The following is a 27,761-nucleotide window of genomic DNA, read 5'->3' on the forward strand; positions in this document are numbered from 1 at the left end:
GTGGAAATTCAGAGCTCTACACTTCCATGTGCATTTTTTTCTGTATGTTTGTTACACTTTGAAATGTACTTGTTTTGTGTGTTTTTTTAAATCACTTTGGATGTTAATTGACTTCATTTAAAATAGATTCTAATGTAATAGTGAAGCTATAAACTAATGAAATCTTTTTCTACCTCTGCGATTCAAAACGTCTTGTTTTTCTTTTATTTCCATTTTTTACACCTACAGGGGGGGAAAAAGGAAATGCTTCAATTAGCCATTTTAATGAAGTCTAAATGGTGAGGGTGGGGGGACTGTTCTCAACAGGAAGCCTGGGACCTCTGAAATTATAGCAAATTCTGTGGGATACACACGTATATTTTTCTGAGAAGTGTCCATAGCTTTCATCAAATTCTCAAGGGTCCCTGACCTAAAAAAAGACCAAAGCCAGAGGGATTCTTACAACTCAAGGCTTATTTATGTATGTCCCTCTTCAAATGTTCCTCAGCTCTAAACTGAACCCATAGCCCTGCTAACCCACTTTCATCAAAATTGGCTTCACCCATCAAAATGAATTCACCCACTTCAATGGAAAAAGTGAATGGGTTCTGTCAAATATATAGTAATTATCATCTGTGTATTCCTGTTTCCTCCATGAGATTCCAAGCCCCGAGACCAGAGACCTTTGCATCCCCCAGCGTGATACAGCACAAGGCCCAAAGAAATTCACCGCGCCTGTTTACGAAACCAGATTTATTAAAATTTCTCTACAAGTCAAAAACAGCTATCTCACTGTTCACATATATACACATGTACAGAAAGGATCTAGTGTTTCTAGCTTTCCCGGCAGAAGCTCCAGCCAGCCCAGAGTCCTTAGCCGGGTAATGTATCACAGATACAACAATCGAACAACCACGAGAGCGTTTAGTGCGACAGAAGCCTCTGTCCTCCCTCTCCTCCAAGTCCCATGATTCTGTCAAGGTAATATTGCCAATAGTCATTCACATTTCACGTGGTTTTAGACACGCAGGTTATTTCAGACAGACACAGACAACAAAACAAGCCTCAGAGCCAAGACAACAAAAAAATCAGACATATGTATAAAAGGTAAAAATGTATGTACAAAGTACACAGTACATGAGGTATACACGGCATTCTTAACGATGCATGTTAGTAGTTTGCCTAGGCATAGCCCTTAAAGATGACTGCCTGTTTTTGTGCCATTTCTCAAAATACAGTATGTTTGGTTTACCCGTTTCACCACCAGATTTCAGTCCTGTCCGAGACATTGACTGATTTTTCATCTGTACTTGTTTTTTTAATGCAAGTTGCAGGTTTTCCATTAAGCTCTATCTTTTGTAGGGAGTGAGTTCCCATCTCTGGAAGTATTCGAACAGAGGCTGGATTCCCAGCTATAAAAGAAGCTGAAGGGGGGATTTCTGCATTGGGAGGTGGCAGAAAGAGAAAAGAAGTTGGACTAGGCAACTTTTAAAGTCCCTCCAGACTTAAAATCGGAGCTCGCTATTTCATATTTCACTCGGTGCTGATTACACAGGTGTATTCATAAACCACACCACATTTGAAATATTAACAACCCATCATGCAAAACTGCAGGCACACACACACAATGCCAAGGGCAGACCATATCTGGGGGGGAGAGGGGGCCTTAAAGTATAAAGTATAATTCTGGAAGTTGGTCTAAGAACTATCCAAAATTCACTTTCTCTGAAATTTAACATTTGCTCTTTGGGAGAGAGGAGTGTAGAGTCTCCCTGTCTTTCTCCTCCTAGACAAAATGCTCCACCCTGAGATGGTCTTGGGGAAAAAAGTAAAGAATAAATGCTAACGTATTTGAGGGGAACCAAAAAAGCTAACAGTTTCCAAGCGCTCAAATTATTTTTAAAAATCTACAGTCTCTCTGTCTGAGCTCAGAGTTCTGAAATAGCCAGTTCAAATCTTTTGAGATACTTTTCCACGGTTAGCTGGTCAGTGTCTTTATAGCGAGGGTGGGAAGGTGACATTTCAAAGTCAGAAAGAAGGCATTAGTGCAAATGAGGTCTTGACAGGAAATGGAAGAGAAAGTCTGGGTTCATGGGTCAGGCAGACTCCTATGCTCCTAAAACAGTCTGCTCCAAAAACGGAGCAGTCGTTGGTAAATGTGTATAAAGAAAGGGTGAGTGTTAAACCAAACCAAAAAAAACAAACAAACCAGAATTCTCCAATCAGAGAAGCTGGGGTAGCGACAGTCTAGCTACCAAAGACAAGTTTGAAGATGGCAGGTTTATTGGCCCAAATTATTTGTCACCCTTTTAAAATAGGTTATTGCCCCAAATGCCATTGTGCGATTCACTTCCTCTCCCTTTAGAATGTTCAAGTTTATATGCTGTAGGATACGCATACGATTGGCCACCTATACAAGATGTGCACCCCCGAATCTGACAACGGGATAGTTGGCAAGGGTTTGTTACGAAGGGAAAGAGCTTTTGAAGGGCAGCCAATCAGACTGCATGTACACTACTCAGATCAATAAAGTCGCTCAGCAAAGTCAGAGGGGCTCCATGTTCAGTTGAGCAGCTACAATCTTTATGCCATCACATATCTGGTTGGCACCACGTCGAAAGGCCTGTCCATCTTGAGAAGTGGAAATGCCATGTGTGAGAATTATGAGGTTTCTGAGGTTTCTGGGATTAGCAGAAGAAGGAACTCACATCGCTGCCCTCCTGGTACTCTGGAACAATCTGGTCTGCAGTTCCCATTTCTGAGTCGATGTATCCAGGTTCCAAGACCGACTCAAACCAGGGGTGGAGTAGGATCTCAGGAGCGGTGAGTCTCTCAGAAGGCTCGCGTCGCAGGAGGCTGCGAATGAGGCACCGGGCTTTGGGGGAAATGTGGTCGGGAATGCAGAACTGTCCACGGCGGATTTTGGAGAAAAGCGCGCTGGGGTCTGAGTCATGGAAGGGGTATCGCCCCACCAAGAGGGTGTAGAGCATCACCCCGAGGCTCCACACGTCCGCCGCCTTTCCGGAGTAGGTCCCGGTGGTGTTCAGAATCTCGGGGCTCACGTAGGCTGGGCAGCCATGTTTGTCTGACAAAGCATCATCTTCCCCCTTAATTATGTGTGTATCTTCCAGACTTTCCAGTCTGAGCTGGGTTCTGCAGGAGAGGGGAAAACAAGCCATTACTTCCAGATCAACTGCTGTGAAAAACAAGGCCTTCCCAATACCCGCGCCCCTGGGCACTCATAGCCAAGGCCCAAGGAATGCCATTTACCCCTTCATCCAGTAAGCAGTTCCCTGCAACCACCCAGGACCTAGGATTTCACAAACCAATACATACGAACTGCAATAAACATTTGCGAAGTATCAAGAGAGCGCCTGGGGTGGAGCACATGATGCAAAGCCCCAAACACTATTCATTATGCTAGAGCTTAAGAAGAAATCTCCTAATAGGGGTTACACAACTGACCCAGTGCACATTGCAGAAGTGGGAGCTGGTCTCTGGGGAAGGCTGCCCTTTTCTACAAAAGCTATCAGGGAAGAGCGCTGTATCCGATTCTTCAGGGAGGGCCTGGGCATCCTACAAGTGGGTCTTGCCCGTATCATGCCACTGAAGGCCAAGGCTACCTGGACCCACGCTTTGCATTACAGAACACGGAGCCCAACGTCAGTTATTACGCACAGGTCATCAGCACTCCTGCTCACATTGAAATACACACACAGAGAGCAATCTGTCCACCAGGGGCCAGGCTGTGATAACCGATGGGAAAGGTGCAAAGAATGTCCATTACATTTATCGGGGTGTTTAATTGCAAAGAACGCTTAGCTTAGACAGAGAGGTTATATGAGCAAACAGAAGCAGCTGGTGGATTAGAAGGATGCAGGGGCCTGAAAACACCTACATACGTGCACGGGGCACACACATGCCCTAGGATGGTACACGAATGCCTGAGCATACATACTCTACATGAGGGTTTATCTGTTCGGGTAACAACTAAAGTCTGAATCATCTTTAGTCAAAGGCTCCCTTATGAAGCTGCAGGGACTTCCTTATTGAAATCCAGCTTCCCAAGTCTTGGAGATCCACGTGGGGAACCTCTAATATGCGGTGACATCTTGTGCCCCTCCCTGCTTCTCTGAAATAGCCCTGTTTCAGTAAGTCACTTATGAAGTTAAGCGCAAACATTTGGTACTAGCTAATGGGTCAATTCCTTTTCCTCTCAAAGGGCTGGTTGCCTTTTTTTTTTTTATCTTCCTGCCTTCCTGTTCCCTGGAGTGTAGCATGCATGTGCTAACTTCAGTGTGTCCTCAGCCTGACCTCCCATCGTTATGTAAAATACCCATTGGTTCTGTAAACGGAAAATATGACTCAACCCACACTGTCTACCCCCGATTGGCTGCTGTAGCACTAAAACCCTGCACCTGTGCTGGTTACACGGCTAGCGTCAGCCTGCCATTACTTAACCCTCGGGTTGCCAAACTCCATGCACATGACATTTGCCTGTGCAATGCAGATTTCAAAAGCTAGTAGGGAGGTGTGGAAGGCATGTTTCAGAAAATACATCACCATATCAAAGAAGCATGTGCCAGGAATTGGAAACTTCTCTATTGCAAACACTTTGCTTTTCTTTGCTAATCGGTATGTTTCAATAATTATTGCAAGGTCAGATACAAAGCCGTGCTTTCTGGTAATTCGACCGGGTACTTTTTCATAGGATTTGGCGTGAAGGGTATAAAAAAGCACAGGTGGGGTCAGCCCTGCATAAATAGCTACAACCAAGTAACACACATCCACCTCTAGAATTCTACACTACTGCTTTTAATCTTTCCACAAGGGATGTGGCCTACCTCTTAAAATCAGGTACGGTTTATCTCCTGTGGCTTCCTGAATTGTCTTGTCTGAAACCTCCATTCTGAATCTTAAGGTATCATTATTCTCTTATCAAGAGCATCTTGTCCTTTATGAGGTAAGCCACGATCTATATTTAGCAAGCAATCCCAGCCAACTTCCATTTAGCATTCAATATGGCTATTTTTTTGAAGACATAGCCAAACGAGGTGTCTAAAAAGTCTCTGGAGACTGTGAAAACATTGGGGGGGGGGGGCCAAGCCTGAGACAGAACAGGAATATGATGTGGAGGAGGGCAGAATTCTGCAAATACAACATTCTAACTACCTCTGCGATACCTTCTGGGTACAAAAGAATCCCACTTGGTGTAAGCCAGGATTTGAAAACTTCCTCTAGGAGTCAAGGCTGTGAAGGGCAGGTTGACATTTGCACCCCAGTAGAACTGACCTTTCTGACAACAATGGAGAATAAACTTAATCCTGGGGTGGAACTGGGGAGGGCTTCCTGCTACCACATGACATCCCGCAGAAGCACCAACGTGTCCCCAAGCCACATCCACAAGAGTGCAGGATAAGCCACCCTTGGCCATGGCCCCTCAGGAGCGGACTTCTAAAAACTAACTTGGGACAACAGAGCCCTTGGTGTGGTTTTGAACCAACACACTGGACCTAACTCCTCAACCTGCACCTTCATTTTGGTTCCAAAAGGGCCACCGGAAGGGCTGTGGAGACTGCTCACCTCTCCTCCGTGGAGAAGACAAACTTCCTAAGCTTCAGGTCCCCCAGCACGATGGCTGACTGGTGACAGTGGGCAACCGCAGAGACAATCTGCTTGAAGAGCCGGGAAGCTTCCTCTTCCCGCAGCCTCTTCCGGCTTCGCACATAGGAGTGCATGTCCCCAAAGTCCTTCTCAAAAAAGACGTAGGCCTTGGTTTCCCCAAGGATCACCTCCACAATGCCAGTGATGTTGTTGTGTGATGGCAGCTGGATGTAAGGCCTGATTTTGTCCTGGTAGTGTTTAAGGGGAAACACCTGCAGAGAGAAGGTGACCAACTTAGGCAAGAAAAGCAGAAGGCACCTCCAAAATCCCAGGCTGGGCTGCAGTTCTCAATCTTCGAGCTTGGGTTGACAATAGGCTCCATTCGTTTACTCCCCTTATCTGTGCCACCCCACCATATGCAATCCTGGCTGCACTTACCACCCCAAACCAGCACCCTCTAGGGCTCTGGGCTAGCAAACATCCAATGGGTTACCATATGGAAGGTTTGAAAGAACTGTCTTCTGTATATGTTCCTGCCTTCCGTGAAACCATCGGCTCTAGAACACTTAGTCCCAAAGTCCCCATCCTCTGTAGCCCTTCCTTTTTGGCAGGCAATGCTGCTGGAAGTGGCTGAAAAGCAGGCCCTGAAAATGCATGGCTTCCTGCAAACCCAAGGTGCTCAGCACAGAGAGAGCTGGGGCTATGGTGACTGCAGTCTCCAAGTGGAAGCGGGACTGGAGGACAAGCAGATCAGTCATGAGTCAGAGGAACAGATGAGTCGGAGAGACTGACAACGCAGCCTTAAGCAACCTGCCTACAGTCTGGCTCAGGTATAAGCAGCCTTGAGTGAAAATTCTCACGGGCCGGATATGGGATCCCCTCCACCATTTTTTTGTTTGTTTGTTTGTTTGTTTTTCACTTGTTTATCTCCTCCCCTCCCAACTCCCATCCCCACCTTCACCCAGGAAATGGGTAGTATTGCCTCTAAGAAGTTGGCTGGTCTCTTTAAGAGCCTTTTGTTTAGTCCAGTTACTCATATCCTAGGACTCAACTGGAAACGGTGACACACGGGCTGTCACCATCTGGATTCAGCTATTATCTGTTCAGAGGAACTGGAAGGGGTTGCACAATGGCTAGACCCACCCCACCTCTGAGGCCTGGCTGCTCTGGCACCAGCTAGAAAAATCTCTCTGCTGCCCCCTTCCTCTGACTCCACCCCACCCCACCGCACACACATACTTTCCCCAAACAGCTCTTAGCCCCCCAGACACTGAGAAGAAAAGATTTTTCCCTCTTTAAACTGGGCTTGATCATGCGATTTAAATTTCATTCAGGTCGGACAGTAGGTGGCAGCAGCAAGCCCGGGAGTTGGGGGGATCAGGTGAGTGACCGAAAACCCAAGGACGATTTTAACTGAAGGGTGACCCTACCCTTCGGGTGCAAAGGAGCAGCCCAGAGGGTTCTCAGGAAAGTCTGTGACGAGGGTGTCAGGCTCGCAAAGGGTGGGCTATAGGAATGGCCTGCGTCTATGGGTGCGGGAGGGGCAGGCGGAGGATCCCAGGAGTTGGGGATGAAAGCCCTTCTGTTAAAAAAAAAAAAAAAAATAGCTGGCTGGAAAATAAAGACATGAATGGAAGCGAGGATTCCTCGCCGGTGTTGTCTTTCCAACATTTCTACTCCAGGCAAATTCCCCCGCCCTGGCTGGAAGACACCCTCAGACTGCTCTGTAGGGTTCTCGTCCCAGCGCAGGTTCAAGACGAAATCCCCAAGAACCGAGCGGGACACCGACAGCAGAGCCCAGGTGCCTTGAAAACCCGGCAAGGGAGCTGCCCGCAGCTCCAAGCTCCAAGGAGGCACCCACTGCAGGGCGTCCTTCCAGGACAAGAGGCGGGGGGGTGGGGGGACGAGGGGAATGAGAGAAGGGGAATGGCATGGCTCTGGAATCCATTTCAATTCCATAACTTATATGGAACGCCACGCGCTGCTCTGGGCGCTAAGGAAATACTATAGAGATAAAGGAATTGAGCACTGCACTTCCTCTTGACCGCCGAGCCCCCTAATTAGATCGGTTCACCCGAAACCCCTCAATCCCCAAAAGGGTGAACCTGGTCAAATGCTGCCTCATCAGGCTCAAAACATCCGCCCTGTTCCAAATTCAAGCGTTGGTGGCACCTTCGGCCCCCGGGAGCCGGCGGGCAAGACTCCAAGCACCTTTGTCTGACACTGAGTCGCCCTCACCCCCCGACCCCCACTGGATCCCGGTCCCCGGACGCCTACCTTGCAGCGCAGTTCGCGGCCCGTGTGGATGCACAGTACCCGGGACACATTCTCGCGCTCGGCCAGGGGCAGCAGCAGGTAGTCGGCTATGCGGCTGGGCCCCGGCGCGTTCCCGGAGCCGCCGCCAGAAGCCGGCGCGGCAGGCGGAGGCTGAGGACTGCAGGGAGAGCCAGGGGGGCTGAGGTAGTCCGGGGGGCTGGAGCACTCAGAGAGGCGAGGACACTTGGCCGCCACGGCCGCCGCGTCGTCCGCGTCCAGTAGACGTTTGGCCGGAGCGCCCCGGGCGGCTGGGAGCAACAAGGCCGGGCCGCGGGGCTGCGAGGCGCCGCTCATCGCAGAGCGCACGGGACCGACCCGCATCCCGTCCCACGCCGGGACCGCCCCGGCTTTGTACGTCCCGGGATCCGCGCGGGAAGGCGCTGCGGGCTCGGCGCCGGCGCCGCGACTTATTCCAGCCCGCGGGATAGTTTGCAGGCGTAGCTGGGCTCGGCCCCCACGGGGGCAAAACAGGGGCCGCTCCCCGGCGCTCGCGTTGCACGCGGGGACCACGCTGGCCGCGCGTCCTGGGGTCGAAGGCCTGCTTGGGTCCCCGGACCCCTGCGGGCACTGGGCGCCTCGCTGGGGACAGCCGCCGCTATTGTTTTCGAGGCTGCCGACAGTTCCAGAAGCAGAGGCGGCGGCAGCCGGCGTTCCCGAGGTCCCGAGCCGCCGCGAGGACAGGATTCCGCAGACTCGGAGGAGCCACCGAGCAAATGCACTTCCCAACACAAGAAGTCTCGGAGCGAAAGCCGGAGCAACTTTTCGGCGGCGCTCGGGATCCTGCGCGCTCCGGGGCTCCCAGCGTGTGTGTGTGTGCACGAGCGAGACGCGCTCGGAGAGAGTGACTGAGTGTGAGTGAGTGAGTGAGTGAGTGAGTGCGCCGCACCGATCCCGGCCAGTGCACTCCTCCTTCTCCTTTTCCTCCACCTCCTCCGCCTCCCGGTGACTCACGCAGTATACACACACACACTCACAGGCCGGGCTGTGTAAACAGTTGGGAAGCCGGGTTGTGCAATGAGGTGGCTGCGACGACTCAGGCCCGGCCGACCAGCGAGCAGTCACCGGAGCAGAAGGGGGGAGCAGAGGTGGAGCTGGGTTGGCGGGGGCGTTGGGGGTGGCCCGAGCGCTTGGGGATGCTCGGGGCAGCGCGCGCTCTGGCGCAGGTGGTGTGTCCGCAGCCGGCTGGGGCTCGCGCACCCGCCCCTCGGACTGGGCTGGGCAGGAGGCGGGGCGCCCTCCAGCAGCCCTGAGGCTCAGCTAGAGAAGCCCGAGGAGGGGGCGGAGGAAAAGTTCCCGTGACGTCAGGGTCCCGAGGAAATAGGCGGGAGGGGCGGGACCGCGGGGGAGCAGCGACCGCTGATTGGTGCGCGCTCCCCATTCACACAGAGCACAATGGGCTGCGGGAGCGCGCACCACGGTTCTCTGCACCCTCCTCTGGCGGTAGTCTAGCCGTTATGCCTCTCGCCCAAGGGATCCCTCCACCGCCCTGCGCCTAGGGACCTGAGGTTGGAGCCTTGGGCGCCGCCGAGGCGCAGCTGCAGCCGGAGGAAAGGAGGATACGGAGGGTGATGAATTCCAGAATCAGTCATTCACCCCCACGCGGTAGTTCCGGGGGAGACCTGAGTGTGGTAGTGGATGTGGCTTTTTTTTTTTCCTTTTCCTGTCCCCTCCAGCTCTAATCCCCAGCGTCTGTTCGCTTCCACAAATAGAACCTTCTGTTGGATGAAATAAAAGCAAACACTGGGCCTTCTGCGCTGCCTCCACCTCCACGCCCCTCCCGCGCGCTTGCCGCCCGCCGGGATTGCACGGAAATAGCTTCCCCAGTCTCCGGCCGCCCCTTCGCGGTGACTCGCGGAAAGCGCTTCCTGAGCCGGGGCCGGTGGGAAACAAAGGATGTGGGGAGCGGGCGGAAGGGGCCCACGTGGCCGCCGCCGGATTCTTGCCTCCTCCCCGGCCTCCACAGCAGGGTCTGGGGCCCCGATGCCAGCCCCGGTTCCGTGAGGGGCAGTTAGGGGAGTGGGAGTCTTTCTGGCCACCGACAGTGATACGGCGTACACCGTAGCAATCCTGCCGGGTCGCGTGCTTGCATTCGTACCGTGTGATTTCAGTGTGATTTTGGTGAGCACGAAATGTGTGCCAGACCCTCCCTAAATCTCCATGAAAAAAACTTAGAATCTATCGTTTTATTTCATGAGAACCAGGTCAATTTGGAGTCCCTGGACACCCAACGTAGATGATTATCAGAGAGTTCCTGCGTGGCTGCTAAATACTAACTTTTCTAAAATTAGGTCGAGACCCAAAGATAAATCCTTTTCCATATTGTCTGCATTCATTCAACAAACACTCATTGAGCATCTTCTAACGACTAGATGCTGGAGATTAGGAGATGAAATTTAAAATAATACCAATAGCTAACATGGAGGTCTACAATGTGTCAGGCACTGTTTTTAGCACTTCTCACAGATGACTGCACTTCAGTTTTACAGGCGCGCAGCGGGAGAAGCCTGCAAAGATTTAGTTGCTGTGGTCAGGTCACTAGTAAGTGGTGGCATATTCAAGCTCTTAAGCACTGTGGTGACTCAAAGGAGAGATTGCAGTTTGTAGGGAAAAAAGAGTTAGGAAGGGCTCCATCTAGAAGGCATTTGACCTGGGGGATGTGTGGGATGGTGAGATTGTTGCTCAGGGGGAAGTTATGAATGGGGCGAGGCCAAGCCAGAAGGGCAGGGTTGGTTCAAACAGACCAGGGTGGCTGCAGGGATGGCAAGGAGCTGGGCCTGCATAGGGCCTTTGGGAAAAATGTAAAAGTCTCCAAAGATGTGCCTTCGCATCTGGACTTGGACGGCAAATTCAGCATGGTCCATCAGCATCTTCCTCCCAGGTATGCACCTCCTTCACCTCCTCTGAGAGAGGTGTCACCACCAGCGACCGCTGGGCAGGAATCCTTGGCAGTCATTTCTCCTTGAACGCGCCGTTTTTCCTGTCCCCCACAACCAATGTGTCTCTGGGTCCATACTAGACATGTTTGCTCTCTGAGCCCTCTCCTGCTCAGCTCCCTGGGGCTGCCCCTTGCAAATTCTGTTTCCCATGCTCTCTTGCCCACTGGCTTCCAGCCTAGTTTGCCCAGTGGGAGGCCCTGGAGAGAGATGGGAAGGTGGGAGGAAGTGGAGGGTAGCAGCTACTTCCTTCCTTACTCTGTCTGCTTTGGGCACTGGCTGTACTTCCTCTGTGGCTCCAGCCCTCCTTTTCCCCACCCCAGACAGCCCCTTTGTATGGCTGTTGCGTGTACAGCCAGATACTCCTGCACAACTGAAGGATTTAATCCCTTCCCCTCCCCAACTGCTGGGGTGTCTTTTGGGAGCTTTGGTTGGAAATTGCCTTGGCTGAGAAGGGTTACCCTGTCCATAGTCACACTTGACTTCCCAGGAGGTCCATATCTAGTGACTGGTATCTGTGAAATTATAAAGGTCTGGCCCCTTGCCCTAACTTGAGTGGACTCTGAAGGGCATGCCAGCTTCATAGCTCCCATATAGGGGCAATGAGGCCTTCCTTGAGATTGCCTCCAGCCCAGGTTTTCTCTCTGCTCAATCTGTTCCATCCTTCCCAGGACATTCCAGAATAAACCCCTGCATGCTAAGCTGCATCACTGAGTCTGCTCCCTGGGGAACCCAACCATGCAACCCCTTCCCTCTTCATAGTCCTGGCTCATTCTAGACACTCTGGCTCCTGGAATCAAGTGACACCACTGTTGTCCCTCCAGCCTTAGGATGGCAGGGACTTCTTGATGTTGCTAATCTCTGCTTGCCCCCTGGACCATGTTGTTTTGTTCTATTTTGTTTCTGCTCTTCCAATACCTTTGTGACTAGTTCCCCACTTTAGATTCTTTCCATTGCACTTCCTGGCCTGAGTTCTGTTTTCCTGACTGATACAAACCTTGTACCTTTTCTATGTTCACCCATGCCTCTCCACTCTCATAATCTTAGTTTAGGACGTTCTGGATTTCTGCAGTAATCTTCTAACTGGGCCACTCATTTATCATTTCAGCATACACTGAGCACCTCATCTGCCAGTGCACCTACTAGGTGCTGAAGATATAATGGTGCACAAAACAAAATGTGTCCTTAATCCATTCCCCACACACACATCAGAGCACTTTTTCTAAAATTTGAACTTTACCACATCAGGCCCTGGCCTAAACCCTTGCAGGGACTTTCAGATAAAATCTAACTACCACCGTGTGGAAAAGTAGGCCCTTTTTCCTGGCCCCACTTCCCTAACCAGCCTCACTTTTCTTGTATTCTCATCTCTACCTTACCCATGGCAGCTTCTGGTAGGGCTCTAAATCATCATGCCAGTTCACACCTCTGCACATTTGCCTGTGCTGTTTCCTCCTACTGGAATTCTCTCCCCACCCCCCACCCCCCGCCAATCTGATGAACTATTCATCCTTCAAAACACCACCCAGACTTCCCCAGCACTGCAGTCAGATTTAAATGTCCTCCCAGGTGCTGTTGAATCCTGTTTCTGTCTGGTACTGTCCACTCAACTGTATTCACAGAAGGCAGGGGCCATATCTTCTTCAGCTGTGTATCTTCAGTCCCCAGCCCAGTGTTCATTATAAACAAGGGGCTTGGTAAGTGTCAACCAAATAAATGTAGTCAAGGGAAGGGGTCACCCACAGGGAAGGAGATCTTAAGAAGAGAGACGAGAGGGTATACAGACATTTGGGCACAGACAGAGGCTGGAGAGTAGGGCAAAGGTTTCAGAGTTGAATGTCCAGCTATACAAGGTAATAGGATGTGGAATGTTGGAGAAACAAGGCGCTTAAGCTTTGGGGGGCTGTCTTCCAGGGAGGATGGACAGGTACTTTTGGCAGGACCTGAGATCAGTTTAGCCAAGGGGACAAGTGAGCGAAAATTGTCCTGATTTCATTGCTGGGCCTTTCCCTGTTGACAAATTCTGGACTAAACTTGCATCACATTGTTCAGATATTGCTCTTTATGGGCCAATTGCTCTTTATGGGCCTCAGTTGTGTTACCTGTGAAATGGGAATAATGAAGGCCTGCTTTTCTTCCCCCACAAAGTGCTTATGGAAGCAAATAGGCACAAATATGTGCAAAGTACTTTTCAGTTACCTACCGCTATACAAATGTGATGATCAGATATGGATATGTCTTGATTTTGAACTATAGTCATTTAGTCAAGAAATATTCATGACAGGCTTGTCATATGCCCGAACTGAAAATGGCCTTTACTATGAAAATCCAAATTGACAAATATAACAATATATAAGTAAATAGGGCGTTAATCAGGAAGTAATCCTTCCCATGTTAATAGGACTCTGCTTTATAAAGGGTCTACTTCTGTGACGCCATATCAAGCTCCTTTGGTTCATTTATGAAGTCCCTTTGTAAAAAAAGTAGGAGCCTTGAAAGCAAGAATCACAGCTAATTGTGCATGTGTACGTGTGTGTGTTGTGTGTGAGAGCGAGAGTACGTGTGTGTGTCCTTTGTAGCCTCAGCATAATGCTACACTGACACCGGATGCTTGATACATGTTGAACTGGGGAAAAATTGATTTCTCTCCAACTTTTCAGGAAATTACATATTGCGTAATGTTGGGAAACCTGTATTGATTTTTCTGGATAAGGTTGGGCTACTGATGAGCTTGATTCATTGTCATTCACGCCCAGGAAGGTGGCTGGCGGCACCATTAAGAAGATTATGAGAGTTCCACCCATTCTAAAATGCTGGGGAATTCTCAACCAGAGAGCAACCAGGGCTCCCAGTTTCCATTTCCCTACATCACGGTACACGAGGCCACACACAGCGTGCTTTATGCTCCCTGACCCTAAATTCTAAACAAATGAACAACAACAACAAAATTGGGATATATCTAAGAAAGACAAGATTAGTGTTTAGGACAGGTTCCAGAAACGGGCAGAAATGAAAATTTACTAACTTCCTCCCCTATGCTAGACCCTTGCCTATTCTCTCATTTAATGTTCAAAATAATCTCGCAAAATAGTTAATACCACCCTTTTACAGATTCACCAAAAGGCTCAGAGAACTTGATTAGCTTGTCTAAGATCACACAGCTAGAAGGTGGCAAAGTTGGAATTGGAATCCTGGTCCACCTGCCCAAACCTTGCTCTTTCTACTTTATATACCACCCCGTCTCTCAATGAAGGGAAATTCTAGCCAAACATTTCTCTTCCTTTATTTTAGGTGCACACACAGGAAGCCTTAGCTCCTCGCGGGACTTCTGTGGGGGCCTGGACGAGTATACAAAGGAGCCTGTGACCTGGTTCCATTTCTCTCCTGCCCCAGTTTCAGCCCTCGCCTTGTAGGGCCTCCAGGACACAACATCCCAGCCGACATATCCAAACTCCATCCGCATGCACAGGGCTACTCTGGGTCCCTCCTTGACCACCCACAGGCCTAGAAGTACATACAGCAGGGACAGCAGGTGGCCTTGGGACAATGGATCCAGGAAAGAGAAGCCGGTTCTGAGCATTGGGTACCCGAATACCTGGAATTTGGTCTAGATGGACACGTGCAGGGTCTGTGTAGGCACTCCCCTGGCTATGTGGCGAGGGATGTGGCCGGAGGAGGGCCAGAGCCGGGAGGGACTGCCCAGGTCCAGGGGAAGTACTGGTCCCCATGAAGGATTCCTGGAAGCTTCACCACAATCTCTCTCCCACCTCATCACATGTCTATTGCTGCCTCTTGCCTTAAAAAAAAAAAAAAAAAAGCCATATGTATGAAAAACACTTTGTCATGTGTATAAAGCTTTATACACATGTGAGGTATTCATTCCTTCTATCACCAGTGGAAAGGGCACAGTTTTTTGTATCAGAAAAGACCTGGGTTCGATGCCTGCTTCTACCATTAGTTCACAGTGTAAATTTAGGTAGGTGACTTCCCCTTTTTGGGCCTCACTTTTTTCCTGTTTTGCATGAAGACGTTACCCTGGTGGTTTTCAAACTGGGTTCCTTGGAACCCTGAGGCTTCAGAGTGGCAACTTCAGAAGAGAGCAGAAAGTCAGTGTGTGGTTCTGGACTACCCATTCCACTTGCCCTCAAAAGTTCTGCAAGAGCTTGTTTGACAAAAGGCTTCTACTGCTTTAGAGAAAAAAGTTTGAAAACTACTGGTTTTGGTGATCCATCTCGGAGACGATTCTTCAATGTCAGGAGTCACAAAACAGGCCAAATCCAATCTGCAGCTGTGTTCTGTTAGGCCATCGCAGTGAGGATGGCTCCTTGGGGGTGTGAGGCATGAACTGTGTCGTTCACGGTCCCCACTGTCACTTATTGTCTTAACACCTGCCACCTCACATTTGCATTAGCAGCCTCGCTCCTAGACTTAGCCTCCTCAGAAGTGCTCCCCTGCATTCCTCTCTACCCTCTGGATAGCAGAAAAGAGAGGGATCCAGAGCTTGGAAACAGATGTCCCCCTACCCAGAGGGAATGGGTGGTCTAGGTGTAAGAGCTGCCTCTCATTAACTCTGCCTGCCCCATCCAGAAGACCATTGTGGCAGTTTTAAAAACTATAACTGCAACTTCTTTGCCACTTTTCCCATTGAGAGGCAGAATCTTTTGAATTGGCTGCAAAGGCTCGCGACGGCTTTGACCAATCAGGTACAATAAAAATGCTGCTCTGAGACTTTCAAGGCTGGGTCATAAAAGGCCACGCAGCTTCTGCCTTATTCACTGGAACACTTGCAATTGGAGCCCTTTGCAGCCAGGGAAGAATTCCGTCTACCCTGGGAACACTATGGTGGAGAGGCCACAGGTAGGCCTTCCAGACACAGACCCAGCTGAGCCTGTCTCAGACCCCAGACAAGCGAGTGAGGAAGCCATCTTGGGATTGAATCTTTCAGCCTCAGCCATCGACATCTACCCAGCTGAGGCCCCAGATATCAGGGTGCAGACAAGAGCCATTCCCACTGTGCCCTTTCTGAATTCCTGATCTATGGGATTCTTTACCCCCTATGTTTTGGAGTGATTTGTTACACCAAAATAAGTGACTGAAACAACATTCTGGAACTAGTCTGGATAAATTAGGAGTTCTGACAGGCAGGACCTTGCCAGCCCATAGGATGTCTTTAGATGAAGAAGGGTACCACCCCACACCGGGGCAGAGGGCTTGGTCAGCCAAGTACACTGGGTTCTACAACCCAGTGCAAAGGGGCCCTGCTGACAAGTGACACCTTCTTCTGTTCATCTGGGATCAGTGTGAGCTGAGCCTATCGCAAGAAAGGCATATTTTATACACTCATATAATTGCCCCATAATTCCCTTGAGCATCTCTCAGGATTCGGGGAGGCCCCTGTGCTCAGTCAGCCCTTACTAGTTCTGCCTCATCAGTGAGACATCTCAACCCATAAAGCATTCATAAAAATATACACAGACACACACACACATCCTACTTTTTCCCTTTTCTTATTAAAAAAAAAAATGTCCGCGCCCTACCATGATCTGAGCTGAGGTCTTCAGGCTATTTTGAATTAATTCATCTTGCCTCTTCAAACATACCATTTTACCTCACTCAGCTTGAACGAGGCCGTGGTGGCAGCCAGCCAAGCCCATCTCCCTTCGTTGTCAAAAGAAGCCTGGCCCCATGCACGAGACTATCTGGTTTCTGGAATTTCCATTAAAAAACAACAACAACAACAACAACAAAATCTTCTAGGCCTGTGGCTGTTCTGCAGTATTCCTGAGGAAGGCTCTAGACGGTGAACTGAAGGGTAAAGCGGGCTGGGACAAATCACGTCAGGTCACCAATTGTTTGTGGCGTGCCTCCACGACCCCTTCATGGGAATTGCAGAGGGGGTAGGAAGGCCATGTGCGCCATGTGGCAGAGAGGCTGGCAGCTCCCCCAGGTGGCCCTGACCTCCGGGTCCTCAATGTGGAGGTCTTTTCTCCTCTGGTCTGGGTAACTGACAGCTGCAAGCTCAGCCCGGGCAGCAGTGAAGGGGTTTGCGGACTTTATACGGAACTCACTTTACACAAACCTGGTAGACAAAAATCTGGCTTTCTGTGAAGGTTTGCAGAGGGTAGATGTTCACATAGCCTGTGGGTTCAGGCAACCTCCTTCTTAGGGAGAACATCTGGTCAAAGATGATTTGCCTTTGCTGGGGAAGGGGACCCCCTTCTGCTGAATACCCACTGTATGTCACTCACTCAATGTGCTTTGCATGTATTATCTCTTTTATCCTCATAACAGTCCTATAAATTGATATGTCGACTGGCCAAATAATTTTCCAGGTAATCCACCGATAGAAAACGGTTTATTCGGGAAAAGGAAAAAAGAAAACAGAACCACCAAGGAGTGCGAGCACACTCACCCGTCCATATGAAAAGAAGGGTCCAGAGTCCAACATGACTTCCCCTTTATTAGCATCCCTTCCCTGGAAGTTAACACAGAGTTCAACAGGAAGTCAAGACTAGAGAGTTAACAAGGGGCCCAGTTCCACCCAGAGTCCTCCCAGCTCTATGGTTAAGCATCTTAAGATGCCAGTTCACTTTTATCAGATATTTTCATCTCCGTTTGCCAGCTAAGGAAAGAGAGGCCCAGAGAAACTAAGTAACTTGCCCAAAGTCGCACAGCTAGAAAGACTAGGAGCCAGAATTCAAACCCAAGTTTAGCCTACCTCAAGTCATTTCTCTCATCTCTCTCTCTCTCTCTGTCTCTCTGTCTCTCTGTCTGTCTCTCTCTCTCTCTCCATTTCTTCTCTTTAGGAAACTGTAGTGTAAGGGTCTCTGTTTAACCTGTGAGGTGAGACTACATACGACTCACCTGTGGGCTTGAGGGTGGGCTTACCTTGCTCATGTAAAACATGATTCAATGTATCGAAATTTGTTTTTAGAACTTTGGGTTATATTCCAGTTTTGTATACAGGCATGAACCTGGATTGGGCCTCTGGAAGGAATCTTTGTCCTTAGCTGGAGTCCTTCGTCATTCAGCCCATATTTATTGAGCTCCTTCTGTGTACTCAGCATCACGTCAATACCACAAGCAGAGAGCAGCCCGGTCTTCAGTGAGCTCCCAGAAGAAAGGGGAGGAAGCTGGTACCACAGAGCCTGTAGCATGAGCACAATTAAATAAATATGAGGACACACAAGAAGGAGGGGTCAGTCTGTCAGGAGGCCCCTCGTGGACCAGGCTCTGGAACGTGAACTTGTCCTTGTGGAGTGTGGGTACATGTCCGCAGCAAACTCATCTGCACTGGTTCCGGGACTTGGTATATATGAGAATTAGGATGATAAAGACAGTCACCTGGCAGACCAGGATGAACCCATCAGCAGATCAATGGAAACATTCACTTTGCCTAAACTGTGTTTGGCGATTGCGCCTTTACAGAGGTAATTAAGTTAAATGAGGTCATGTGGGTGGGCCCTAATCCAAGCTGATTGGTGTCTTTATAAGAGGAGATTAGAACATAGATAACACACATTCCAAGGGATGACTATGTGAAGACATGGGGGCCATCTACAGGCCATGGACGGAGGTCTCAGAAGAAACCAAATCTACCAACACTTTGACCTTGAGTTTGATCTAAAGTACCCACATGAGGTCACCAAGCATGGAATTGGGAACAGATGCACACATTGTCCACCAGACTATGAGAAAATAAGTTTCTATTGTTTAAGCCACCCATTCCTCAGCGTTTGTTAGGTACACCGAGCTAACTGATACAACTGGCACTTGGAATGGGTCAATCGGGACCACTCCTGGGGTTCAGCCAATGGGAGAGGGAAGTCCAGGTTCTGGATGAAGGAAGTTGGCAGGATAGTTGCTGGGCAGGGAGGCAGCAGTGACAGTGATCCCTTGGTGTTGCTGGACCAGCTCCCTTGGTTTATACTCAGCCCCCTTGCTATCTTTCTCCAAACAGACATCAGGACAACTGCTGCATTAGATTTCTGCTTCCCAAATTACTATCGCTGTCCAGTTCTCGCTCCAGAAGTTACTCCAGTTCACCTTGCTTGGAATTTAGGGGGGGGCTCCCCCAGCTCTTCTCTCACACCTATAATAGTCAGCACTCCCTCCCCCCAGGTTCCGCCCCTGAAGGCCAATCCTACTTTAACAACAACCTCATTTGCAAGTTCTTGAGGGACAGTGGGGGTGCTGGTAAATGTTTAACAATCGTTCAGGGTTGTAGTATTTGCCAATTTCCGTGGTACAAATGTTCCTACCATGGCCCATCTAACGTACCCACATGAGGTCACTGAGCGCGGAGTCAGGAAATGATGCCCGCAGGGCCTCCTGTTACCTTCAAAGGTGACAGTGGTGGTCCTCCTGTCATCTGTGAGGCCACGTCCCAAAAGACGTTTGTGAGAAAATGGTTCGTGGGGTAAGAGAGGTTAAACATGTCTTACGAGCCCCTGGGTGGGAACCTGCCAGCAAACAGAGGGCATGGGAAAATCCCAAGGGTGCTGCATTCTGAAGGCCCCCCTCCCCCACTGTTCCCAGGCTGTGACGATGAATGCCGCCCTAGAGAATAAAGTGGACACAGGGCTCAGCCAGAACCAGGGGGCTGAGGACTCTCGCTGCCTTTCCCCCGGGGAGGTTCCCTCCCCCATTCACCTCTGTACAATTACTTCCTCTGTTCCCGGAGCTCTGCTTCCCTCAGGGTCCCCATCCAAGTAAGAGGCATGATAAAGGCCACCATTGATGAGCATTTCCTCTGCGCCAGGCACTGGACTGAGTGCTCCAGACCTATTTTCTCACCGAATTCACACCACTGCTCCACGGACGTGGTGGGCACAGTCCCATCCCAAAGATGAGGTTCACAGAGGTCAGAGGAACAGTCTCAAGGTTATCGTGGCAGGGCCGGGGTGACTGAAACTGGATTTTCCTGCGATGCTTTTGAGGTCGAGCAGGCCAGACAGTCCCAGGGTGATAATACAGATGAGTGCAGCAAGTGATTACAGAGGGGTTGATTTTAAGCGGGAGGGAATGTGTGCACACTGACCTCCCTGTGAGACGGGGGATAAGCTATGATTCCTGCTCTGAAGATGTGGAATGAGGCTCAAAGAGAGAGGGTGCAGCTTGCCCCGTGTTATGGCTGATTTGTGGCAGGGCAGGGCTGCAAGCAACTAGGGGTGGAGGGCTGCTGCCCACTCATGCCCCCCACCCCACTCCAGTCTGGCTTCCTGGTTCTCTTCATTTCTCCCCAGAGGACTAGCACTTTCCTGGGGGTGTTTGGGGTAGATCCACGTCCCACTGTGCCTGCCACAGGCGCTGTCTGGCCGATGGGAAAGGAAATATCTGTATCCTTCCCCCTCTGTATTCTTCCCCCTCTGTATCCTTCCCCCTTGGTGCCCAACCTCCTTTTGGCTGAGCCAGCACCTGGGCGGGGAAGAGGGTAGAATGGGGCTATTCAGAGAGCTTTCCTGATGCAATAACTGATTGCAAAACCCTTACATCCCTGAGCATTTTATGGAGGGTGGTGATTTTGAACAGCAGCAGGAAACCCCAAACTACCCACTGCCAGAACAAGGCCCTGCAGGTCAAATGCTAGTCCAGAGGAGCAGTTACCTCCAGGCTGGGGCGTTAGAAAAACAAGAGCAACAACCAACAACAACCCCACAGCCGGTCCAACTCTGCCACACCCCTACTCACATTTGATCAACAAAGTCCTCTCAGGTGGGAGGAGCAAAGCTAAGTCTCAATTGACAGATGAGAGCAATGATTTGTCCAAAGTCACCAAATGAGTAAATGGCAGAAATGAGACTGAAATCTGACTTTCACACTCCTGGCCCGATGCTCATTTCTCCAGTTGGGGGCCTGCGCTGGGGGGAGGGTTCAGAGGCAAGCAGAGTTGTCAGGAAGAGAACAAAGAATGAGGTCCCTGTAGCTAGATTGATCCAAGGGCAAATCATCCAAGTGCTCTGCAATATCAGGCAGGTCGCTTAACCTCTCTGAGCCTTACTTTCCTCCTCTGCAGTGAGGTAGGGTTGTGGTTACCAGTTTGAGCTCTGGAGTCAGAATGCCTGGATTTTAATCCTGCCTGCGGTACTTAAGAGCCTGTGTAGCTTTGAACAAGTCACTTCACCTCTCTGCGCTCAGTTTCCTTGTCTGTCAAATTAGTATTTTTAAAACCCACCTGCAGGCTTGCTGTGAGAATTTTCTCAGCTAATGAAAGTAAGGCTGTTAGCACAAACCTCGGTAAGCAGTCAATAAATATTAGTCATTCTTATCTGCAAAATGAGCTTTTGGAGATTGAAAAAAATAGCACATTCCTGGGGTGTGTATGGGTGTGTGTGTGTGTGTGTGTGTGTGTGTGTGTGTGTGTGTGTTTGGAAAGAAGTGCAGGGGACTTCTCCACAGATTGAACTGGAACCTTCTAGAAAGGAAGAAAAAGCAGAAGGGGACCATGGCTGGCCCGAAGCAACTACCTGGCCTTCACCTATGCGCTCTATGGACTCTTCCCTATGAGTCAAGCCACTTCCCTTCAGCCACTCCTTAATCCCAGCAACAATTCCCTTGGGAGAACTACCTCAAGCTGGAAATCTTTCTGGCCAGAGTAGTGAAAGGGCAAAAATGTAAATACACACGGGCCTCAGAGTTTCATAACTGCCATGAGTCACTTCTCTGTCTGCATAGAAAACACGGCAAAGGACAAGAGCTCGGGTCTTATCAGAGAGGCTGGACCCAAGTGCCTTTTCAGGCATTCCTCATCCGGGTGTTCCCAAGCTTTCTCCGCTGGAAAGATGTTCTCTGGATGTTTGTGCTGATGGCACTTCAAGGTTCAGAAGAGGCAACGGACCACGACAGGGACCCCCCTCAAACATCATTTCTGTCTTCTTGTTTCTTGGCTATCTCTCCTTTCCCAGCTGCTGCAGAGGCCTGGCAACTTACCAGGTATATTAGTTCGTGCTTTAGTTTGCAAGTAATTGAAATAATAATACTATAATAAATAAGGACTTATTTTCTCACATAAAAAGAAACTCAAAACTGCACAAGAACTGGTGTTATTTTGACAGCATCTGTGGACAATGTGGGCTTGGAAGACGAAAATGCCAACAGTCTCAGCCTTCAAGGAACACTCAGTGTGGGGGGTGAGGGGACAGCTGTGGAGCGCAAGCACTCCAAGAACTTCCACCACCTTCCCAACTGTATGACGGGAAGGAGAATTTCCAAGTTCAGATGTTTCAGTTTGTTGCTTCTTCCAGAGGCTTCTTTGGGGAGTGAGGGACACTTAAGGACAATCTTGAAGGCTAATAGGACTTGCCAGGCTTGGGAGGGAATTCCAGGTAAAGGAGAGAGTATGGATAAAGCCCAGAGGGGAGATAGCTTAAAATTTACCAGGACTCCAAAGAGACAGCTCCAAGAATTACAAGAGGTTTTAGGTTTTAGTTTTCCCCTGTCATTTCTTGGACATTTCAGCTAGAGCTCAATTTTGCCATCAACATTAGAATAAGAAGAGCCAGAAGTCAGCCCATGTCCTGCTACTGGTGCAGAGCCTTAATTCTAGGCCTCAGTTTCCTCTTCTGTACAATGGGCTTGTGGCAGAGTAGTCCAAATAAGGAAATGAGAAATGGACATAAGTTATCAATAAACATTTTTAATTGAACTGTTCAAAAAGGTACCCTGCCTGCCTTTTTGCCAACCTCTTTCCTTCTCAGCGCCCTGAATCTACTGTTAGAAGAAGAGAGGCAGGAGGTGGACATCTCCCATTTTCACCCAAAGTACACCCTCTGAGGTGAGGCTCAACTATCATTGCCCAGGGAGGGTGTCCGCAGAACAATAAGCGACACCAGCAGGACCAGCGGATGGTGGGTGCTTCAGCAGGATTTGAGGGAGATTGAAAACAGCCTGGGTATATGGTGAAGGGGTGCTCCTGCACTTTATCTTTGGGGCTAGAGCATCAATTTCCCTGGGGAAGAGACCCCTTTCACTTGACCTTCTGACCAGCCCATGAGTCCGTTTGCCCGGCCATTTCACATCTCCTGGGGGGGGGGTTCCATCACTCACAAGGTCAGTGCCCAGGAGACTTAAGTCCCTCACCCAGAGTAGGCATTGTTCCCTGAACTTGGGCAGTAGCTTGGGAGAAGGCAGTAAGAACATTCCCAGAGGACCTTGGGCCATGGGGTGACCTCCCACATCTGCAGAATGCCACTCATTGCCATGGTCATCATCTTCCCATCGTTAGCATAGCCTTCCTGGCATGGCAGGCCTTTTGTGGGCATGGGGGCACACAGACCTCGCAGAGCCCTGAGGGTGGGCTCACTGCTCTCTCTCCCTCCTGAGCAGTCTCAGAGGGTTAAACTAAATGGCCAGGGTCGCACAGCTGGTGAGTGACAGAGTTAGAACTTGCCTATGGTATCAGTGCCCATCTGACTGACTTTTCGCCCTGAGAGTGCCCGCGCCCCATTGCCTAGAGCCAGGATGTGGGGTCTGAATGCACTTCCTGGGAGGGGCTTCTAGGGAGGCCGTGTCTTCTCTGGAACTGCCCTGAGGGTGACTCAGAGCCCTCTCTTTGCCATGGCTCTCAGGAAACACGCTAGGTCGATTGTGGTCCTTTGTTGCTCTCCCTGCCCATGAATAAGTGTGAGTAACATGGGAACAGAAAGGCTGTTAGAGGGGGCAGTTCCTGGGGTGGGGCCCAGAGAAGGGGAGGGGGCTCTTGGGAACATGAGGTTTCCCTTTCCAGAGCCAGAAGGTCCCCTGCTCGGCACTTAAGAATGCCCTACCAGGTGCCAGATGCAAAGGAGACAGTGCCAGAGAGGGATTCGGGTTGCAGGCGATTCCATAGCCTGAGGCCCCTGGGAGAAGTTTGAAACAGCTTTGCGGGCAGAAGAGAGGGCATTTGGGAGACCAAGGAGGTTGCCGGGCAGGATTGAGGAAAAGGTGCGTTGGAGACCACAGATCTGTGAGGAAAGGACTACCTGTGTGGTGAAGGATGCGGCTGCATTTGGGGAAGGAATGAATGATTCCAGATTTACAGATGCTCACAGATGCTCTGCCGGTCTGCTCCCACAAGACAGGACACGTGTGAATGGTCTGGGGGATTGAACAAGTTGGCCTGGGTTCCAATGCAGGGTGCTGCCACCTGCTAGGAGTCAGTGCACCCTCTGTGGGCTCGGAAAACAACCATGAAGGGCAGCACACCTGGCTGGACCCCAATGGCCACCGGCTCTGAGTAAAGCCCGAGGGTGGTAGAGGGTGGCTCATGGAGGGGGGTAAGATGCCACATGCTACTTCCCAGCATTTACCAAAATGCTTTAGAGCACTTGAAATGTGGCTGGTCTGAATCGAGTTCACTGAATTATAAAATACGTCCTGGATTTCAAAGACTCAGTATGAACGAAAGAATGTGAAATATCTCGTCAGTAATTTTTATATTGATTAGGTGTTGAAATGTTGCTATTTTGGATATATTGGGTTGAATAAGATATATTATGAAAATTAACCTCCCTTTTGTTTTATAACCTGCCTCTTCCACTGTTTTGTGGCCATCTTTCCATTTGAGTACATCTAGATCTACAAGACCTAAAAATGGAAAGAAAATAAAAAGAAATAATAAAATGAATCTCCCCTGTTTCTTTGTACTTGTTAGCAGTATGGTTCCTAGACCATTTAAAATCACATGTGTGCTAGTATCCGTGGCTTGCAGATATCCATTGGGCAACACTGACCAAGTTCAATTACTCAGGCTTGGAGTAGAAGATGAGATGACAGATAGCCTGGCTCCTCATTCAAAAGTCCATCCTCAGGGCAGACCATCCCCAAAACATCACGACTTAAAACAACAAGTATTTCTTTAGCTGACAATTCTGGAGTCAGCCATTTGAACCAGGCTCAGCTGGGCTGTTCTTCTTCCGATCTCTGCTGCTCATGCTCAGTGACCATGGTTAGCTAGGCATCTCTGAGTCATAGGATTGGCTGGCTGTTGCCAGGGTGACAGGAACTGGGCCAGCGCCCCTCCTCATCCATTCGGCTAACCCAGGATTATTCCCAGGGCAGCCCCAAGGTTCTAAAAGCAAGAGAATGGAAGCGGCAAGACTTCTGGAGGCCTAGGCTCAGAACACACCCCCTGTCACCTTCTGTCACGTTGACTGTCCAACGCAAGTGACCTTCAAGGGCTGGGTAAACAGACTCTGCCTCTTTACGGAGAAGTGCTGCAAAGAATTGTGGCATTTTTGCAATCTACTTGTACCAGCTGAGTGGCCCCAAACAAGGGAAGGATATGCCTGGGTCCCTGAGTCCAGCTCTTTGTCAGGCCCCACTGTGACCTTCATGGGCCCTGAGCAGTTTTGCCTCCGTGGGCCCCTTCCTCCATAAAATAAATACATAAATAAAAGAAAAAATATGTTTTATGACTACATTGGTATAATGAACGTAATCTGGCTGGCATTGATTATTACATGTTCATTTACTATCATATTCATTATTTTTCTTCCGATTTTAAAAGACGTGAAAACAGAACCATTTTCGTGGGTCCCTGTCAGTGTGATGAGTACCGGGCACTGCGCCTCATGTACCAACAAAGAAGTCGGTCTCGCTCTTTGTGGCTGAGCAGGCGCAGGGCACCCCCAGGTCCCAGTGGCTCAGAGCCCTAGCAATGGCTCAGGCATTTGGGAGTCATTCAGGGTGACAGAGGGTGGGGCAGGCGTCCTCTGAATGAGTTACATATTTCTCCAATTAACTGTGTTTCGAATACCCTATAAGGACATTGGTACTTTGTCCTTCCTTATGTTCAGTGATGAGCCATTGCTCTGCTCCCATGGAAACTGGCAGACGCTGGAGGAAACCAGGAAGTGCATTCAGGGCTGATAATGGGGATAATTACATCAGTGACCCTCGCCTTTTGTAGATCAGGTGACAGGTGACAGAGGGCTTTCCCATGCTTCCCTGCCTTTGAGCCCCACATCCACTCTCTGAGGCAGGTGTAGTAGGTGGTTCTACCCACCTTTTCACAGATGCAGAATCGGAGTCTCCGAGATGTAAAATGACTTATCCGTCTAGTGAGGTCCACTGGGGCCCAGTTTCCCTGATAGAGCCCGCGGGGCTGGGTGGCTGGCATCGCATGAATCCCAAATGACACCACCCTGGTGGGGATGAGTGTGGCCCACAGCCTTAGTAACCGACACTTCCTGTGGCACCTGAAAGAGGGCTGGTCTCAGTCCTAGGCCTTTACTGAGTGATTTGTGAGAGAAGGTCCCCTGAGGGGCCATGGGCATAGGCCATGTGAATTTGGGGCAGGGGAGGGCTGGGTGGTTCTTTCAGATTCCTAGGGGAATAACTTCTGCAGCTCTTCAAAATCAGAGCCTGCTTTTTGTTTCTTCCCATATATGTACACTGGTCTGTTGTTTTTAGCAACCTTATGTTATCTCTCTTTATTTGGAGAGCATCTGAGAAAGAACACAGCTTCAAAGCCAAATAGCCCTGTCTCTTCTGCTACCTTCTAACAAGGCAGCTGATTGAACAGCTCTGTGACTTAGTTTCCTGAATCTGAAATAAGTCTGGGGTCACCGCCCTCCTAGGGGTCATTCGTGGGGATTAACTGAGGAACAATGTGATGAGTTCTTAGCCCATCACTCAAAGGCATGCTCTGGGCCTGGAGGTGCTCCTTGTAGGGACCCCTCTTCCTAATGTTTAACTTGCCCAAGGCCCCTTTGAGCATCGTGGGGGTCGAGCTGACCCCTCAGGGAGCCAACCTCAAAACCCCTTTCCCTCTGCCCTGTTGCCAGACATCCACATGTGGCCTCTGTGGATAAAATATGGGGTTCGTCCCTTTGGATCAAGGCAGAACTGATTCTAAGCATCATGGGCATTTTTCTGTGACAACATGAACCATCAGGATTCTTGTCTCTCAGGGCGCCTGTTGGGGAATGTGGGGTCCAGCCCTGCCCCCCAGAGCTGGGCCTGTGTAAGCTGAGACAAAAGGTGGGGGTGAGGGAGCCGGCCTGGAGCCTACATACCAATCATTTTTCCCACATGTGCCCAAAGCCATTTCCACTCACTGCCAAGGATATAAGAAGGTTCTCCCCCCACTCCCACCCCCACTCTGCCCTGGAAACCATTCTCCTCTCAGCGGGCCCCAGTGTACCTCGGCCACGTGATGACCTGTTTCCTGCCACAGCAGCCTTAGGATCTTCCTTAAAGTCAGATCCCCAGGGGAGGAGAGGGGTTCAGCTCAACTAAAACAGTTACTAAGTGCAGCTGACAAGCCAGACTCTGGGGTATAGAGACCACCTGGACACCATCAGGCCCCTTGGAGTCATTTGCAGATGAGCTCAGCAGAGTGTGGAGAGGAGCAGGGGACCATGGAGGAACAAAGCAGGGCCACCTAATACACCTAACTGAGATAGGTGTCAGTGGGGTGATGTCAGGGAAGGCTTCCTGGAGGAGGTGAGAGCTGAGGTATATTCTGGGTGCTGAACGGAGACTGGCAAGGTATTCCAGGCAAAGGGCTCAGGTGGAACAGAGACTTGGAGGAGGTACCTTATGTTCCAGATGCTGAGTAGTTTGGTGTGGGGAGGGATATAGGAGAGAAGGATAGGGCCACATTTAGAGGGGCTTAAGTGTCAGAATAAGGTGTACAGTCTTTGTCCCAGAGGCCCTGGGGGACAGGCAGGAAGGTGTGCACGGCGAGCTCTGTGATTCTAGGAGTAACTGGCTGCTTCGTGAGAGCAGACAGGAAGGAGGCAGGATTCACAGAGGCAGTGAGTTCCCTTAGGAGCTTTATCGAGAGGCCAGCCAACCAGCCAGCAGGAGAGGGGAAGGTGCCATGAAGGCAATGGCAATGGAAAGGGGTGAATGGGGAGGAGAGGACCCACCTAAAAAGTTCATAAAAGTGCCAAAGAGAAACCAATTGGGGGGCGGGGATGAGAGAAAGGTCACAGGAAGTCCAGG

At 50.0% G+C, this 27,761-nt stretch overlaps 1 protein-coding gene across 1 annotated transcript; it reads right to left on the reverse strand.

Annotated features, from left to right (window-relative positions):
- Positions 1–717: 717 nt before the first annotated feature.
- Positions 718–9,148, reverse strand: TRIB1 (tribbles pseudokinase 1). The gene is made up of 3 exons (XM_019723608.2): positions 7,861–9,148; positions 5,563–5,855; positions 718–3,132 (listed from the first exon to the last, which is right to left on the reverse strand). The coding sequence occupies exons 1-3, from the start codon at positions 8,218–8,220 to the stop codon at positions 2,667–2,669; spliced, it is 1,119 nt and encodes a 372-aa protein (XP_019579167.2). The 5' UTR covers positions 8,221–9,148; the 3' UTR covers positions 718–2,666.
- Positions 9,149–27,761: the final 18,613 nt, after the last annotated feature.

This window comes from Rhinolophus sinicus, linkage group LG12 (assembly GCF_036562045.2).
Source record: "Rhinolophus sinicus isolate RSC01 linkage group LG12, ASM3656204v1, whole genome shotgun sequence".
In the NCBI taxonomy this organism is placed as follows: Eukaryota; Metazoa; Chordata; class Mammalia; order Chiroptera; family Rhinolophidae; genus Rhinolophus; species Rhinolophus sinicus.

Excerpts from the sequence above, each read along its gene's own strand:
- TRIB1 (XM_019723608.2), bottom strand. The coding sequence starts at position 8,220 with ATGCGGGTCGGTCCCGTGCGCTCTGCGATGAGCGGCGCCTCGCAGCCC. Across the intron at positions 5,856-7,860 it reads GCCGCGAACTGCGCTGCAAG|GTGTTTCCCCTTAAACACTA; the intron begins GTAGGCGTCCGG and ends TTCTCTCTGCAG. Across the intron at positions 3,133-5,562 it reads GTCTTCTCCACGGAGGAGAG|AACCCAGCTCAGACTGGAAA; the intron begins GTGAGCAGTCTC and ends CCTCTCCTGCAG.